Raw genomic sequence first — 15192 nt, 5'->3', positions numbered from 1 at the left:
GTTCGCTGCCTCAGAGGTGCATTGAAGGGCTCTTGAGAAAGCAGATGAGAGTTTAGTGAGACCACAGATGGTGTCAGGAACAAAGACAGCCAGGAACTAGTAGGGGGCAGGTTTCCACATTAGCTAGCTAGCCCTTGAGGGTGCAAAGGAAACCTGGCTTTTGTGGTTCTGGGTTTTGCTATTGGATAAGTCACTCCACTGTTGCTGCTTCTGACATGGGCCTCTTTCCCAGGATCTACAACACCTAATCACATGAGTCTGAAACAATCACTTGTTTTCTGGACTTTGCCCCATGTCGAAGATGGGAAGGTCTTAGCTTTCTTGGTTGTTGGAATCGAGAGTTCAGTGTTGCTGTGTGGATGTGTCTGTGGTTCACTGCGGCTCAGCAGCTGTCTCCTGAGTACCTGTGTTCAACGAGGTGCTGGGTAGAGAGCCAGGTCCAGGTCACCAGCTGTCCCATTGTACAGCCCTTGTCTTCTGCTTTGTACTGTGCATTGCTGCGCAATCTGCTGGGTAAACACTCAGCCACTGACCCAAAGCCCCAGGCTCCCTTAGCCCTGGTCTCCTCTTTGTTCTCATGCTAAGGACCCAGCAGACAAGCGCTCAGCCATTGAGTTCCTTCATTGATGCTCTTTGCCCTTTAACCCTTTACATTTTGAAATGGGGGGTGGGTGGTGGGTGGGCAGTAACAACATCCTAGCAATAATGACATAAGCTGCAGAAGTTACTGATCCCTGATGTGTGCTGTGCCAAGCCCTCTGTGAGACACTGTGCATGTCACTTTTGGTCCTTGGAACGGCACGTAAAATAGGTTTTATCTCCCAGGGACTGACACTGGAGCTCTAAGATGACTGACGTGCCCACGTTCAGTCCACGGAAGAAAATAAGCTGGAAACTCAGTGTAGGATCAATCACAAAGTCAGCCATGTTCCCGAACCCATCAAAACCGAAAAGGATGTCCCACAGTCCTTTGTTACGTGTGGTTCATGGTCTCAGCTCTCCCTACAGCAGATGAGGAAACTGAGGTTTTGGGGAGAGTCTTAAAAATGGAATCTGCTTCTCTGAACCCCCCCCACCAGATTGGTGCCTGCAAAATTATGCTCACCCGCAGACGGCGCCCGAACACTGTGACCTGCCCGCGAGCCTGCTCCTTGCGCTGCCGCCATTCCACCAGGTTGAGGCCATTGTCGATGGGCAGTGTGACGTTCCTCTTGCCCACAGTGGGGTTGACGGTGCCAGCCAGCAGGTGTGGCTCGGTCTGCAGGGCCACTTCCATGCCGTTGGCTAGCAGTAGCCGCAGGGAGCCATCAGCCCCGATGTAGTAGCTGTTCCGGACTTGGTCTGAAGGAGAGCAGAGCAAAGACGCTTAAGATGAGGGAAGACAGAGGCTGGGACAGGGGTCTAAATGTGCCTCCCGCAACTATAGAAGCAATGCATCACCACTGAGAAAAACTAGGAAGATATATGGAGACTATGCATAAACCCACTACTCAAAACCATCGGAAATATTTTGTATATCTGTAGAATTTACAATATTTCCTAATGCATTTACAGAGTCAAATAGTTACTGTGGAGTTTTCCATCATCCAATGCCTCATATCATGCCATTAAATATTTTTAATAAATATTTTTCATAATAACTACAGTCTTCCATTAAATGGCAATACAATTTATTTAATAATACCAGATAGACGTTTAATTTGTTTTAGCTTGCTTTTTTGTTGTTGTTGTTGTTTTCTTTTTTGGTTTTTGGAGACCGATTTCTCTGTGATGGGCTGTGGAGCCCATCCTGGAACTTACTCTATAGACCAGACTGGCCTTGAACTCCAGAGATCCGCCTGCCTCTGCCTCCCGAGTACTGGGATTAACCGCCCAGCTTGTTTCAGTTTTTCCAACTACTAATAAAACTGTAAGAAAATATATTATCAATTATCACTAAGTGAAAGAAGTCTGACACAAGCGGTCATATATCTTTTTTAGCTGAGAAGTCTTCAAAATATGATAGGTAGCTTTATTGTTATTCTATGTGCTTGGTGAGTATTCGGTGGATTAAATTAGGTATGTTCCAGGCTATGTTAAACCATAAAAACATCGTGCTGGGGCTTACAGCAAGACGAATCTCTGGTTAAGGCTATTTGCTGCTCTTGAAGAGGACTTGGGTTCAATTCCCAACATCCACACAGCAGCTCACAACAGTCTGTAGTTCCAGTTCCAGGGGACCTATCTGGTCCCCTCTTTTGGCTTCCATGGGCACCGGACAAAATGCCCATACACATGGAACAAAATAAATCTGTCTTTTTAAAAAGATAGTTTTCACGGGAAGCCCTTGCTGAATCTCCCCACTAAGGTGACATCCACTCAGGCCTTCCTTCTCTCTTCCCCATTCCATCTTTCCACGCGGTACCGCTTGCAGGGATTCTGCAGTCGGCCTCAATGTTGCTATGCATTGTTCACCGACAATCTGTATTTTGCTTCCATCTGAAGAGTGGGAAAGCCTGTGTCAATTTATCTTGTAAAGCGTCTCCTCGCTGAATGCACATGCGTCCATTAAGGTTGACTCTGGATGGACCAGCGTGCGGGGAGGTCCAGCCCACACGCGGTCCTGGTTAGTGTGGGCTGTGCCGGCCCAAGGCTGCCACTCATTAGCAGCTCCTTCTCATTATTTCTCGTAGTTCAGACCTGAGATGAGAGTGAAACAGATTTCTGACAAGGAGAGGCTCCTGAGATGGCGGCCAGGCCGAGCACCCAAGTCTGGGACACAGAACAGACGGGCAACCTGCAGGGGTGCCGGGCAAAAAATAGGTACCGCTCGTCCCTGTATTCTAGGGTGTGTTTTTCCTTTTTATGTTCTGATGTTTCTGCAGTTGGGGTTCTAGGCATGTATGCTGGACATTGTATTTTGATTCACCCCCACTTGAAAAGCTGGGATTAAATGGTGGGACTTTTTTAACCTGAGAAACGTGGCACTTTCGAATTTTAAAAAGTTGCCTAGCCATAAAAATCTTATTAAAGTAGACTTAGCAGTGTAAAGTGTGCAGACGTAACAGTTCTTGAGGGAAGAAACTCGCCAGAAGGCCCCACATCTTAACAATCATTGTCTTTGCTGTCCTAGGTCGGGCAGGGTTCTCACTGGATGGGGTCTGGCACCTTCTCTTGGCAATAACTCTGCCATAGCACACACCCTGTGATGTGCTCCAACTCCTCACGGGCATGATCTCTCTTTCTTTAATGGCTGCTATTTTTCATCCAGCTTTTTGAAAGGCAGAAACTATGCGTGGTAACTAAACCAGTAATGAAAGCGGAAACGTTTGCCTCCTTGTGGTAAATCCAACGGCTTGCTAATCACTGAGTTAATCCAGCAGGTGTCTTCTGAGCAGCACCCTGTGCCTGGCCCATGCCGGTCTCTTTACAAATTCTGTCTGCTGTGTATCTAGGCAACTCTGTGAGGCAGATCTTATAATGCTGCTCCATTTTCAAGATCAAGAAACTGAGGCTCGGGGAAGAAGAGTTGACCCCTCTCCAGTTCATGGCAACGGGAACGCGCATTGTGCAGCGGGCACAGGTGCCTCAGGTTCACTCAGGGACTCCACGCTACCCAGAACCCATTCACCATGCCTTTTTTCCTCGAAGAAGAAATGTGAGCACTGTGGCACTCAGGTAGCAGAGACGGAGCTAGAACTGAATCTCGGATGCCCAGTGCAAAGCTTCTTTTGCTATTGGATGTAGAGGCTTTGGGAGTGCATCGAGCCAGGGGAGGAAGGGAAAGGGCAGCCGGGGCTTTCCTAAGTGACGCTGAATTTTCTTAAATCCAACCAAGTTTCAGTGCATGGGGGTCCCTACTTCCCTTGGGAACAGTCTAGGTAGGGTAGGGAATTCACAGCAAGACTCCCTCACTGTCATTGACCTGAAGCTGATGTCACAAGCCATATTTGGGATGGTCTGACGGATGCATGGAAGGAAGGGTCTCTTTCCCTCAGAGTGAGTCCTGGCGGAGGCACAGACCTCTCCTGGGCTTCTGGGAGGATCTCTCCGCACCACAGTTAGGTGTGATTACTTGTGTCTTCTGCCTCCCTTGCACTAGCGTGAGGGGAAAAATCTGGGAGCCATTACAAGAGCAGAGGAGGTGGCCAAAGGATTCTCTCCTCTTTGTTCTGAAGATAATAGGACAGGACAATGGACAATCGCCCCGCCCCCAAGTTTCTGGGAGAGGATTTCCAGGTCTCTGCCTGGCGTGTTTGGCAAATGAGGAGGCAGAATGGAGACAAAGAGGGAGTCTTGGTCTTGGTCTTCACCTCTGGGTCTTAGAGGCCTCAGGCCCCGGATGACTTACCTTGCAACAGGGTGTAGAAGGCACCTGAGGCAGACAGGTTGGTGGTTATGGTGACGTCATCCTTGCTGGAGGTCTCTACCTGCACGTGCACGGAGCTGTCTGTGTCGCTCCGGAAACTGCTCACCTGGCCAGTTGGAAAGGTCACGTTGGTCAGGCGACCAAAGGTGTCATACCTAGAGACCGAAGGGTTGGCACTTAGTGATAGGCAGAGGATGGGACGTGTCATGGTTGACCTCAGCTGTCACACTGACCCTAACTTAGAGTCACCTGGGAAGAGGATACATCAATGAAAAGATTGTCTTGATCAGACTGGCCTGTGACCACGCCTATGGGAGTGTTTTCTTAAGTGCTAATGGAGCTAGGAGGCCCCAGTCTTCTGGGGGTGGCACCATCCCTAGGCAGGTGGGCATGAGCTGCCTAAGAAAGCTCTCTGTGCTAGGCAGAGGGACCCAGCCAGGAAGAAGCATCCCTCAGTGGGCTCTGCTTGAGCTCTTACCTCCAGGTTCCTGCCCTGGCTGCCTTCAGGGATGGGCTGTGACTTGGGTATGTAAAACCAATCAAACCTGTCTCTCTTCCGTGTTAGTGTTGAACACCCGTTGTTGTGATTATCAGAGCAGAATGTGTGCGAGCCATGCTCAGGCAGTGGCTTTGCACGGTCTGCCCTTTCTTTCTGGTCAGATCTACTCCCCAGTCTCCAACTTCTCCTTGTCCAGGGCTTGGCGGGGGGGTTTCCTAGGTGCGACCTCCCCTGCTGCTATCCAGCAGGAAAAGACATTACTTATCTGAATCTTTCTTTCCTGAGTCCATGTGGCGGAAAGGATAGCCTTGCCTGTCTGCAGCCAGCATGGAAAGGCCTTGCTTCCTGCTAGAGTGTTTGGGGAGGCTGGGGTACGAGTCGGCTCCCTCCTGGGACCGTGACTGAGCGCTGCAGGTCAAGACAGATCTAGTCACACGGCCTGGATCCTGTCATCTGCCACCGCTGTGATGCAGGGGCACTGGCTCTCAGTTCATCCCTGCCTCAGCATCATTTGGGAAAGTCAGAAACGGTTGGAAAGTAACAAATAAATGAATACAGTGGGCATGGGGAGAAGAGACCATGGTTCATTCACACATTGCCTCCTGCAGGACTTGGCAGACCTGGGCACACAGTAGGTGCACGGTAAACTTCTGCTGGAAGCACAGATCTAGAGGCAACCGCTCTCATTAAGTTGTACTTCAGCTCTCTCCCCAGGCTTCTCCCCCGAGTGTTCATCTCCAAACAGAAGGCGGCTTTGCAGCAGGTGGACAATTGCAATTATTATGGAAGGTAGATTGTAATGCATAATTAAATCGAGCCAGAGGAAGATACAATGAAAAGGCCCTGTGCCTTCAAGATCTGGTTTTCATTTTACATGCCACAGCCCAAACCCAGTAATTTCCACTCTTCACATATTCCATTAGAAGGACTGAATGTCTTAATTCAATGAACATCAAATGGAACAGCCAATTTATAAATTTTGGTCTCCTAGTCATTAATTTCAGTGTCTCCCAGAGCTTGAGAAATGCCAATGGATTGAGAAATTGATCCCCCGGCCTCTTGATCAATACCTGCGATTATCCTATCCGAGTATTCTACCTATCACATCGTGGGGAGAACTGGAGTCCCCCACGATCCGGGCCCTGAGCCCTCTGCCCTGTGGGCTGCCTCTGCACGACCCCATGGACCTTCTGAGAGTCACTGCGGCATGGGAGAGACACCAGGGAAAGACAGCTCCAGCTCCAAGTGGCTGCTTTGGGCGCCGGGTCTGTTTGGGTGATGTTGAGACAATGTCTTAATTCTGCTTATCATGGCTTTTGTTTGTTTGTTGATTTGGTGTGTTATTTTGAGACTGTGTCTGGTGTAGCCTAGGCTGGCTTTGGGCTGACTGTGCAGCTGGGGGGTGACCTCTCCGCCTCCACCTTATAGGTGATGGATGACAGGTGTGTGTCATCTCTCTGGCCTGACAGTCGTGCTTTCTATGACAGACACTCCCGAAGTCTGGTATGTTTTCTTCTATAAACAGGAGAGATGAAACAGTCTGAGCGGGGGTCCTGTCTCTACCCTTGACAGAGGTGAGCCTGGAGGACCACACTTGGCTCTGTCTAACCACAGCCAGTAGTAACACAGGCAGGCTCGTGGTGTAACTGTGGCAGCTATGCTTCCTTCGCCATGGCTGACCATACTAATGCTCATCTCATAAATACGCAGTGGACGTGAACTTCTGAACGTCTCAGCAGGGCCTTCCATATCCTAGGACTGTCCTCCGTGGAATGTTGGCCCCTGAAGGGAGGGATTCAGCTTGTCCTGGCTGAATGCCCACAACTTGGAGTACTTAATAAAGTGAATGAAGGTTGGCTACGTGACCCGACTCCTTCCTGTGTCTCTTTGAGCTTGCTCTTCTGAGCTTCCTTGGAGTCTCTGTGCTTCTGCTCCAAACATGCCATGCCCAGGTTGTGCTGGGGTGCTCTTCTGTTTGCAGAGGTTGATGGCTGCCTTTGAGTACAAGCCCAGCTAGTTCCTTTCAACATCTGGTGTGCTTCAGTTCAAATACACTAACAGTCAGGGACTGTTTGTAAAACAGACACCCCCTTCTCTACTTCATTACTCTCCTGTGTTCTTGTCACTATTTTTGTTATCTTGTTTGCCTGCCTCCTGACATTAGAATTTAAGATCCTTGAGGACAGGGACCTTGTTGGTTTCTCAGTGCCTGGAAGAGACTGAGCATGGAGATTCTGTTCTGCGATGCTCACTGACTAAATAAGGGAATGCTGGCTATTTTTGTTGATTTTTTGGGGTCTGATTAAGAACCGTCATCTACTTTATATCCCCTTCTATATGAAGAAAGAAGAGCTTGTTAATGTTCCGAGTGCTTTTCAGGTATCAAGCATCATGTTTATTAGCATCTTTCAGGGTAGGGATTGTTATTGTCATCTTACGAATGACAGTGACGGAGGTCAGCGAGGATGATCGTCTTGCCTAAAAGGACACAGGTCATAGAAAGATGCAGATTCAAAATCAGGTCTGCTTGACCGTAAAGATTGTGGGTTTTTTTTTTTGGACAAACTTTCCATAAAAGTGATGCTGTTTCAGATAAAGAAAAAAAAATCCTTTGTGTTCATCTCTTTAAAGTGGGGAAATGGAATCCTGTTTGGAAGTCTCAAGTGGGTCAAGAAGACTGACATTTTCAAGAGGTTCTGCTTGGCTCCGGCTGCAGCTCACTTTGCTGCAGAGCCAGGTCCCCGTTGGGAGGGGGGAGGTAAAGAGGGCCAGATGATTGGCTTGCCAGGGTTTCTTTTCCGCTGACTTTTCTTCACGCCAGTTTTCTGAAGCATCTTTACAGCACGGTGAAAGAAGACACATAAAAGATTCATGGAGCTGCTGCGAACTTGGCTTTCAGAAGAGGACGGCGAAAGGGTACCTTCACACGTGCTCCAAGGCTTTCTTCACACCGTGGACTTCACTGCTAGCAGCTCGCTACGTGTAGCAAGTGGGGGTGGGGGTATGCCAAGTTATCTCTGAGATATGTAACGTTTGCTGATCTTGACTTTTCGGTTGGATAACGAAGATGTTGATTTTCAAGGCTTTCGTCTGTAATTGTCCTAAATACCAGTGTCACCAGCAAAGGATCTGGTCACTGTGCCGTTGGTAAAGAATTAGAGTTCAAAGCCAGCTATAACAGTAGTTCCCTCGGCTTCGAGTCACGGCAATGGATGACATCACATCACCGGGCATTCTTCAGGCCAGGCAGAGCCAGAGAACTTTCTGGATTTTGCAGTCATGACTTACACTGAGTATTTACTGCAAGACTGAGTTCAAACAATGAATTCTAGCCTTCCGGATTCCTGAGATCCGTAGGACCTGCAGACTTTATAAGCTTAAGGATGCTGTTCTAAGGCCAGGTGTCTCAGCGGGGGACAGAACACTTAGGAGTCACGTCCAGCAGGGATGGAATCCTGGCTCTCCCTCTTCCATGGAACATGGAGCCAGTTGGTGACTCCAAGACCTGCCCTTTGACGTTCTTTGTCCCCTGAGAGGCTGGCGGCTTTAGATTGCACACTGGGCACCCTGCTGGTTTGCTTCAGTGGGGTTAGGTCAGCGGTGGGCATGGGAAAGAGCTGAGATCAGGACATGGTTTCCTTCACTATCTCCTGTGGTCCCTTTCCCAGCTGGCCAACCACATCTTCTTTGGAGGGGTGTCTATGCCCGAGGCTATAGCTTCAGTGACTTGTCCATGCCCCCCTTAGCCTGGAGGCTGGTAATGGCCGTTCGTTCTTCTTAGTGCCCGTGGGTCTCAGCTCCTTGTTATGATCCCTTATCTTTACCAGTCCCTCTAGATGTCTTCATCTAAACACATTTTTGGAATCACGTCTCAGTGGTCAGATATTAGTTTTGCTTTTCTTTTTGCATTCCTGTCTTTTAGTTTGCAGGGTTTCTGGTGAGAATTTGCTGTGATTGTTTTTTTTTTAATCATTTTTCCCCCTCCCCTCCTATAAAATATCCCACCTTTCCCCCGTCTTTAGGCTGTTTTCAGAAAATTCCCCTTTCTCTACGTTTCAATAGTTTGAATGTGATATGCTTAGAAGTTTCCGCCTGTGTATGTGTGTGTGTGTGCATGCGTATTTGGGCTGTCACTCTCTGAGCGTCTTTGGACGGTGGCCCGCTATTAATTATCAGTCATATTCGCTCAAGCATTTCTTCTGCCTATTCTCTCTTTTCTCGACTTCTATGACATGCACATTTGGCCATTTGATATTCTCTCCTGGCTCCTGAACGCCCCGCTCCGTGGGTTTATCTTTTCTTCTTTGTGTGTCCGTCTGGGTAATTTCCATTGACCCAACTGTGTCACGCTGTCATCAAGAGCCCTGGGTCCATCAGAGGCATCCTTCATCTCTGTGGCCATGGTTCTCAGTTTTAGCATTTCCATTTGATTCTTTTTTCCCACATCTCAGCTGAAACCGTCCATCTGATCTTGCCCCGCGGCCCACCTTTTCCATTAGAGCTGTTAATGTAATTACAGTTGTTTTAAATTCCCTGAAAGGGGTTTTCAACATTGCTGTCATATCTGGATGTGGGGGTCTGATGGCTACGTTTTTTGTTTTTTTTTTTTTGCTTTCTCTTGCCTCTTTGCACTGTCAGCTGGAAAACGTGACATCTTGTGTAACACAGAGGAAACAAAGGTGAGTGTGGGGGTGTGAGATCATAGCCTTAGGAGTAGGGCTAGCTTCGAAGGGTGCATCGCAGGCACCAACTTCTCAGCAGTACCTTGATTGAGAAACTGCTTTGCCAGAGCTGTTATTTATTCTTTTTCCCTGCCTCTAAGTCACTGCCCCTTCAGCCTTATGTACTGCCTTAGAGGGGTGTCTCCTTCCGTGTGCTGGCCTGCTCCCTATCCTTTCCTTTATCGTATCTGCCTCTTGCTTTTGCTTCAAGATTTCAGGCAGTTGTGGTGGTAGGGGCGCATTCTCTATGGTTCTGACAGGGCTTCCAGGGAGGTGCCCGAGGGTGCCCGAGCTGTTCTGTGCTCCTGGTCTTCTTAGGTGGTAGTCCTGGACTGGAGGTGCCCGAGGGTGCCCGAGCTGTTCTGTGCTCCTGGTCTTCTTAGGTGGCAGTCCTGGACTGGAGACCTAGCCCCACCCTTCTCTCGGCAGCGGTTATTCCATCCTCCTCTTCTTTGTCTCTCATTGAGCTGAGTGGATTTTCACCAGTGTCTGAGGAGAATGTGCGGATGCCCTTTCCCCTTGCTCCTTATTGGGGATAGGGTGAGAAAGGCATGGGTGGAATGGGCTGGTACTAGGATTCCCCTTAGCAGCTGCTGGGCCCCTCCATCATGTCAACTGTGAGAGTGGGTTCCTTAAGATTTTCTGTATGTGTGTGTGCATGCGTATGTGTGTGTGTGCGTGTGCATGCATATATATGTAGAAACCCCTGTTGTAGTTTGTAGGGGTCAGGAGGATCATGAAGAGGACATGCACTTCCCACATTAATTTCTGCAGCTCTGGCTAAACTTCTACTCCAGTGTTTGGCCATGTCTACCCAGGCAAGCCAGAGCACAGACATGGTCCTTTTCTGTGGTTTGAGTTCTTGGATTTGGGCCAGTTGCTTGCCCTGAGACCCCCGGGAAGGAATTTGAAGAAAACACATATATTTGTCTCTTGTCGGGCTTATTTTCATTGTAAAGTTGGGAAGGATGCTCTTTTTAGCTCTCATATCTCTTAGGCGCAGACCGAAAGCCAAGTATTTTATTTGAACTGTATGAATTGAATTCTGCGTCCCGCCAGGTGCACCGATAATGCCGGAGCCAGGATCTGCATCTAGTATTCTCGCGGCAGCGTGTGTGCCTTCTTTATCTCCCTTCCCCTCCTGAGTCAACATTTCATTCATAAAATATTTACTAAGCACCTATGAGGTGGCAAGCCCTAAACTTGAAGCAGAAATGAATTTAAAGAATTAGTAAGGAACCCACATATTTACTGCTGGTGTAGTTATAAGAGGAGCTGTCATGGGCACTGTGGGAGGCTGGAGCCACTTCCTCCTACAGGACATGGGGGAGTTTGTGGCTTACTCCCACCCAGAGAGTCAACTTTGGAACTAGCCTCATTCTGTCAGCTTCCTTGCTTGCTTCTCTTCTGGAGACAGGGTCTCACTATGTAGCACCACTCTGGCTTGGAACTCACTGTGCATGTAGCTCAGGCTGCCTCAGCTTCATGAATGCCAAGAGATGCAGAGCTGCAGGAGGAGCACCCACTATGCTCTGGCTTTATACCGACTGCATGACTCGAAGCTTATCATGCACTTTCTTTGAGCCTGGTGTGTTCATAGGTGAAGGGAACACGCAGATGGTAATTCTTACTGACTGGGGAGACCCTTGTCATGCATTTCTGTGTCAGGCCCAGGGGCTTGCAAACCCGAGGTGCTGTACAGATATTGGGGGAAAGGGTCTGACACACAGCAGTGATGTGTTCGCATTCAGTTTGGGATTTGATGAAGGGAGTGACCTTGGGAACTAATTGCGTGAACAGATTTGCTCTGACAAAGAAACCCCTGTATTGGCTAAATAATGTATAAGGGGTTTCTACCAGGCAATGGGAGAAATTGAATTATTTAGTGTATTTCCATTTCAATGAGCTAATCAAGATAATTGCTATTTTCCTGGATCTTTGTCTTTTTTTTTTTTTTTTTTTTTTGCAATTAACAAGGCCCCTGTTTGGAGAAAGGAATTTAGCTGGTGAACTTTGTACATGGGGCTATGACATTTTTTTTTAGTATAAATTATATTTAAAAATCAATTATAGCCCCCTCCCAACACGGGGTCCACTGTAGTGCTCTCGCTCCATTACAGCCTGCAAACGAGTCTCCCTCAGTCTCCGCCTTTGTAAAGGAGAAAATACTACCTGTCGCCCCCACTGCCGTGAGGATTAGCTCAATGACTCGGTTTCTAGCACAGAGCTGATGTTCGACAAGACCAAGTTCTCTGCCAGCTCCCACGGCCTGTCTAATGCTGACATATTCAGCAGGCTCGGTTGTCTCAAACATGACAAAGAAGAGAAACTTAAAAAAAAATCTCATATTGAAAAAGAGATGTTTAAGACCCATTCATTAAAACAGCACATCCGTCGTCTCCATGTATGTGAGATGAATAATTTGCCTGGGACTGTAGTGAGCTGCACTCCTGCCCCTCTGGCCGCACTGCTTTGAGATGCCTATCTCGTATGGAGAGGAGGAGGCAGGTACTTGAAGTGAACACCGTATTACACCCGAAAGCAGAGCACAAACGCATCACTGCGGTGAGGAGGGAGACAGTCAGAGAAGCCCATAAACAAGTGCTCAAAATCATTTGGTTCATTTAGGGGTGAAGGGCTCCGTGTCCCCACTCCTGGAAGTTAATTCTGTAGCACAGCATGACCTACAACATCATTCCTTGATGACCTTGACTTCCTAAAAGAAAGGCCAGGTGATGTTTATATGTTTGAGAAGGGAGAGTGTAATGAATGCCCTAAGTTCATCCAAAATTAAAAAAAAAAATGGAACCTCAATTATGTAGAAAATTCATTCATTTGGGGCGTTCCCTTTATTCTTACCTTCCTGTTTATATGAAAATATTAACACATGAAGTAGTTTAGGTTGACATCATGTTGCTGTGGTCTACTGTATCCATTTTCCAGGTATGCAAAGTGACACCTAGTGAGATTAAGGCCATGGTAGATTGAAGGCCATGTCTATGAGTCCAAACCATTTCCCTTTTAGGATAAATCATTCAGAACATAACCGTGCATAATCTACCATTTCCCTTTTAGGATAAATTACTCAGAGCACGACCATGCAGAACAAACCATCACCAGTAAGGGTCTTCAGTCCCAATCTGAATTAAAAGGAAATCCATAAAAAGTACATTCCCCCAAATCATTCATCTTCACTCTTACAGTGCATCCCGTAGAACACAGCCCCATCTTGATACTTACTCATAAAACGTCGTCCACCCGTTTTCATTGCTCTTGGTCGCCAAGAGGCCAGAGTTGCCATGGTATGTCATCATAGCCAGCTCGTGTCCTTGCGTGGTGACGCTTCTGAGTGCACTGTTGGTGCCCATGGTCACCCAGTACACCTGGCCATCTGGGACTACCAGCCAGAGGGGCATCCCGGTAGAATCCCGGCGGACGTTCACCATGTTGCCGTTGTTGTCGGTGATGTGCGTGATGTCGCCGTCCCCTGTGTAGGTGAAGTTGTACAGGTAGTCTCCCGTCGGCAGGCTCTGGGTGTACAGATGTTTGCCACTGGTGTCAAAGAGGTACAGCTCCTGGTCGATGGGGGAGGACAGCTCGTACATGTTCTGGGTGTTGAGGAAAGGCTTGTTCTTCCGGATGAATCGGATCCGGATGTTTCCAAGGTCAGCCACGTAGAGCTCCCCGTCGGCACACACAGCCAAGGAAGAGGGGGTGTTCAGCTTGGCGTCCTTGGCGTAGCCATCATCGCCAGAGAAGCAATCACAGTTGGCATCGTTTTTACAGTCGCAGCCGCTGGGGGCGCCGGCGACCAAGGAGATCTCACCGCTCGTGGTGACCTGCCTGATGCGGTTGATCTTTTTCTCATCCGTCTCGGCGATGTACAGGACCCCGTTGTGCGAGACAGCTAAAGCCGTGGCTGACTCCAGGGTGGCGTGGATGGCCACCTTGCTCAGCAGGAAGTGGTCGATGCCAGGGACCTGGCAGTGCATGGGCCTCCCGGCGACAATGCGCACCTGGTGGTTTTCGGAGATTTGCAGGACCACGTTGTTGTCAAGGACGTAGAGGGAGTTGTCCATTGGGTTGATGGCTAAGTCTGTGGGCCACTCCAGGCGAACCTGACAATGAAGACACAGACACTCAAATGACGCCAGGACGCTCACTAATCATCACCCCCAAACTCCCAATAATCCACGATTGTGTCCCAAGGGTGTTTATATTCAGTTTGACCCAGCAGGGCAGAAACAGAAGAAGGGGACCACAGCCTCGAGATGTAGACTCTGGAGTCGGACAGGCTTAGTTCTGAACCTAGACCCATCCACTCATGGCCTTTGGCAGGTTACTTTGCTTTTCTTAGCTTCAAAATTCATATTGGGAGAATAGGGGTGACCACTGTACCTCCCGACACACAGTAAGTGCTCGGACTCGTATGATGGATAACGGATGCAGGAGGGAGAAGAGGATGGGAGACTGGAGGCTGACATGGGAGTTGCTTGGGGGGTTTCAAAAGATCTCCATGAGATGCTGACATGGTTCACGCATGAAGGTGACTAACACGAAGTTAGGCTTGGGGGATGTAAAGCCAGAACATCCATGCCCGTCTGACACAGGATTCTAGACTAGTGGTTTTCGATTTTGGCCCCCTATTTGTGCTATCGACCAAGATTGTAGGAAATGTTCTGAGCAGTCAGATCAGTCGGGTCCTTGGTGTAGCTGGCCTGCTCACTGGGGTTGTTTAAAAGTGACTTCCTAGGTGATTATTTCTTGAGTTGGGAACCATATCTGGGTTCTTCTCTTAAAGGGAAATAATCAGACCAGCAGTGTCCGTTGGCACCCCCTTGCAGCTGGTCAGAAACGCAGAATGACAAGCTTGCCCACACCTACTGAATCTGAACCGATCCCTGGGGACCGAGTTCACACTGGAGCTCAGCAAAGACTGATTGACACGGGGGAGGAGGTGTCTCTAGGACTTCAGAGAGCAGGTCATATAGAAGGGATTAATGAGACTTGTAGTGGGACGTAGGCTCAGAGTCTGGAGACTCACATTGAGTCAGTCTCTCTCTCTCTCTCTCTCTCTCTCTCTCTCTCTCTCTCTCTCTCTCTCTCTCTCTCTCTCTGCTCCCCCAGCCTGGGAAAGTGGCTGGAGTCATGGTGAGCCTTCCAGTGGGTGCCTAGGTGACTGCAGCCATCAGGGTTTGGGGTGAGCAGTTTTACTCCAAGGATTGTTGCATGTATCACACTGGGAAGGGCTGGCCAAGAGAAGCCCTTGGCCAATAATGTCCCCAAGAGGCCCAGCCACGCTGCACGAATTCTGGAAATATTGACCCGTGCTTCTTGCAGCTGGCTTTCCAGCTCTACCTGAAGACCCATCATTTTGAAATTCCTGGGCTTCCTGCAAACCCTTGACATTCGGTCTGATTCGGAGCTTATTCAAACAATGTGAATAATGTAATTAGAAAGTCTCTCTTCTAGGAATTTTCTCTTGCATGCTAGTAGTGTTTATAGTGGTTTCTTCTTCTTCTTCTTTTTTTCTTTTTTAAGACAGGGTTTCTCTGTGTAGCTTTGGAGCCTGTCCTCGAACTATCTCTTATAGATCAAGCTGGTCTCGAACTCACAGAGCTCCG

The 15192-nt window shown here is 48.5% G+C and overlaps 1 protein-coding gene across 6 annotated transcripts in view; it reads right to left on the bottom strand.

Annotated features, from left to right (window-relative positions):
• Positions 1–15192, bottom strand: part of Tenm4 (teneurin transmembrane protein 4) — a 677803-nt gene that overhangs the window by 16967 nt on the left and 645644 nt on the right. For all 6 annotated transcript variants that reach the window (XM_075953236.1, XM_075953232.1, XM_075953234.1 and 3 more), the window contains 3 exons: positions 12809–13686; positions 4331–4503; positions 1106–1341 (listed from right to left, as the gene is read on the bottom strand). In XM_075953236.1, the coding sequence (XP_075809351.1) occupies positions 1106–1341; positions 4331–4503; positions 12809–13686 (1287 nt within the window). The remainder of the gene's footprint in view (positions 1–1105; positions 1342–4330; positions 4504–12808; positions 13687–15192) is intronic.

The sequence above is a fragment of the Microtus pennsylvanicus genome, chromosome 18 (genome assembly GCF_037038515.1).
Source record: "Microtus pennsylvanicus isolate mMicPen1 chromosome 18, mMicPen1.hap1, whole genome shotgun sequence".
Classification (NCBI taxonomy): domain Eukaryota; kingdom Metazoa; phylum Chordata; class Mammalia; order Rodentia; family Cricetidae; genus Microtus; species Microtus pennsylvanicus.
This window is presented reverse-complemented; position numbering and strand designations above follow the sequence as displayed.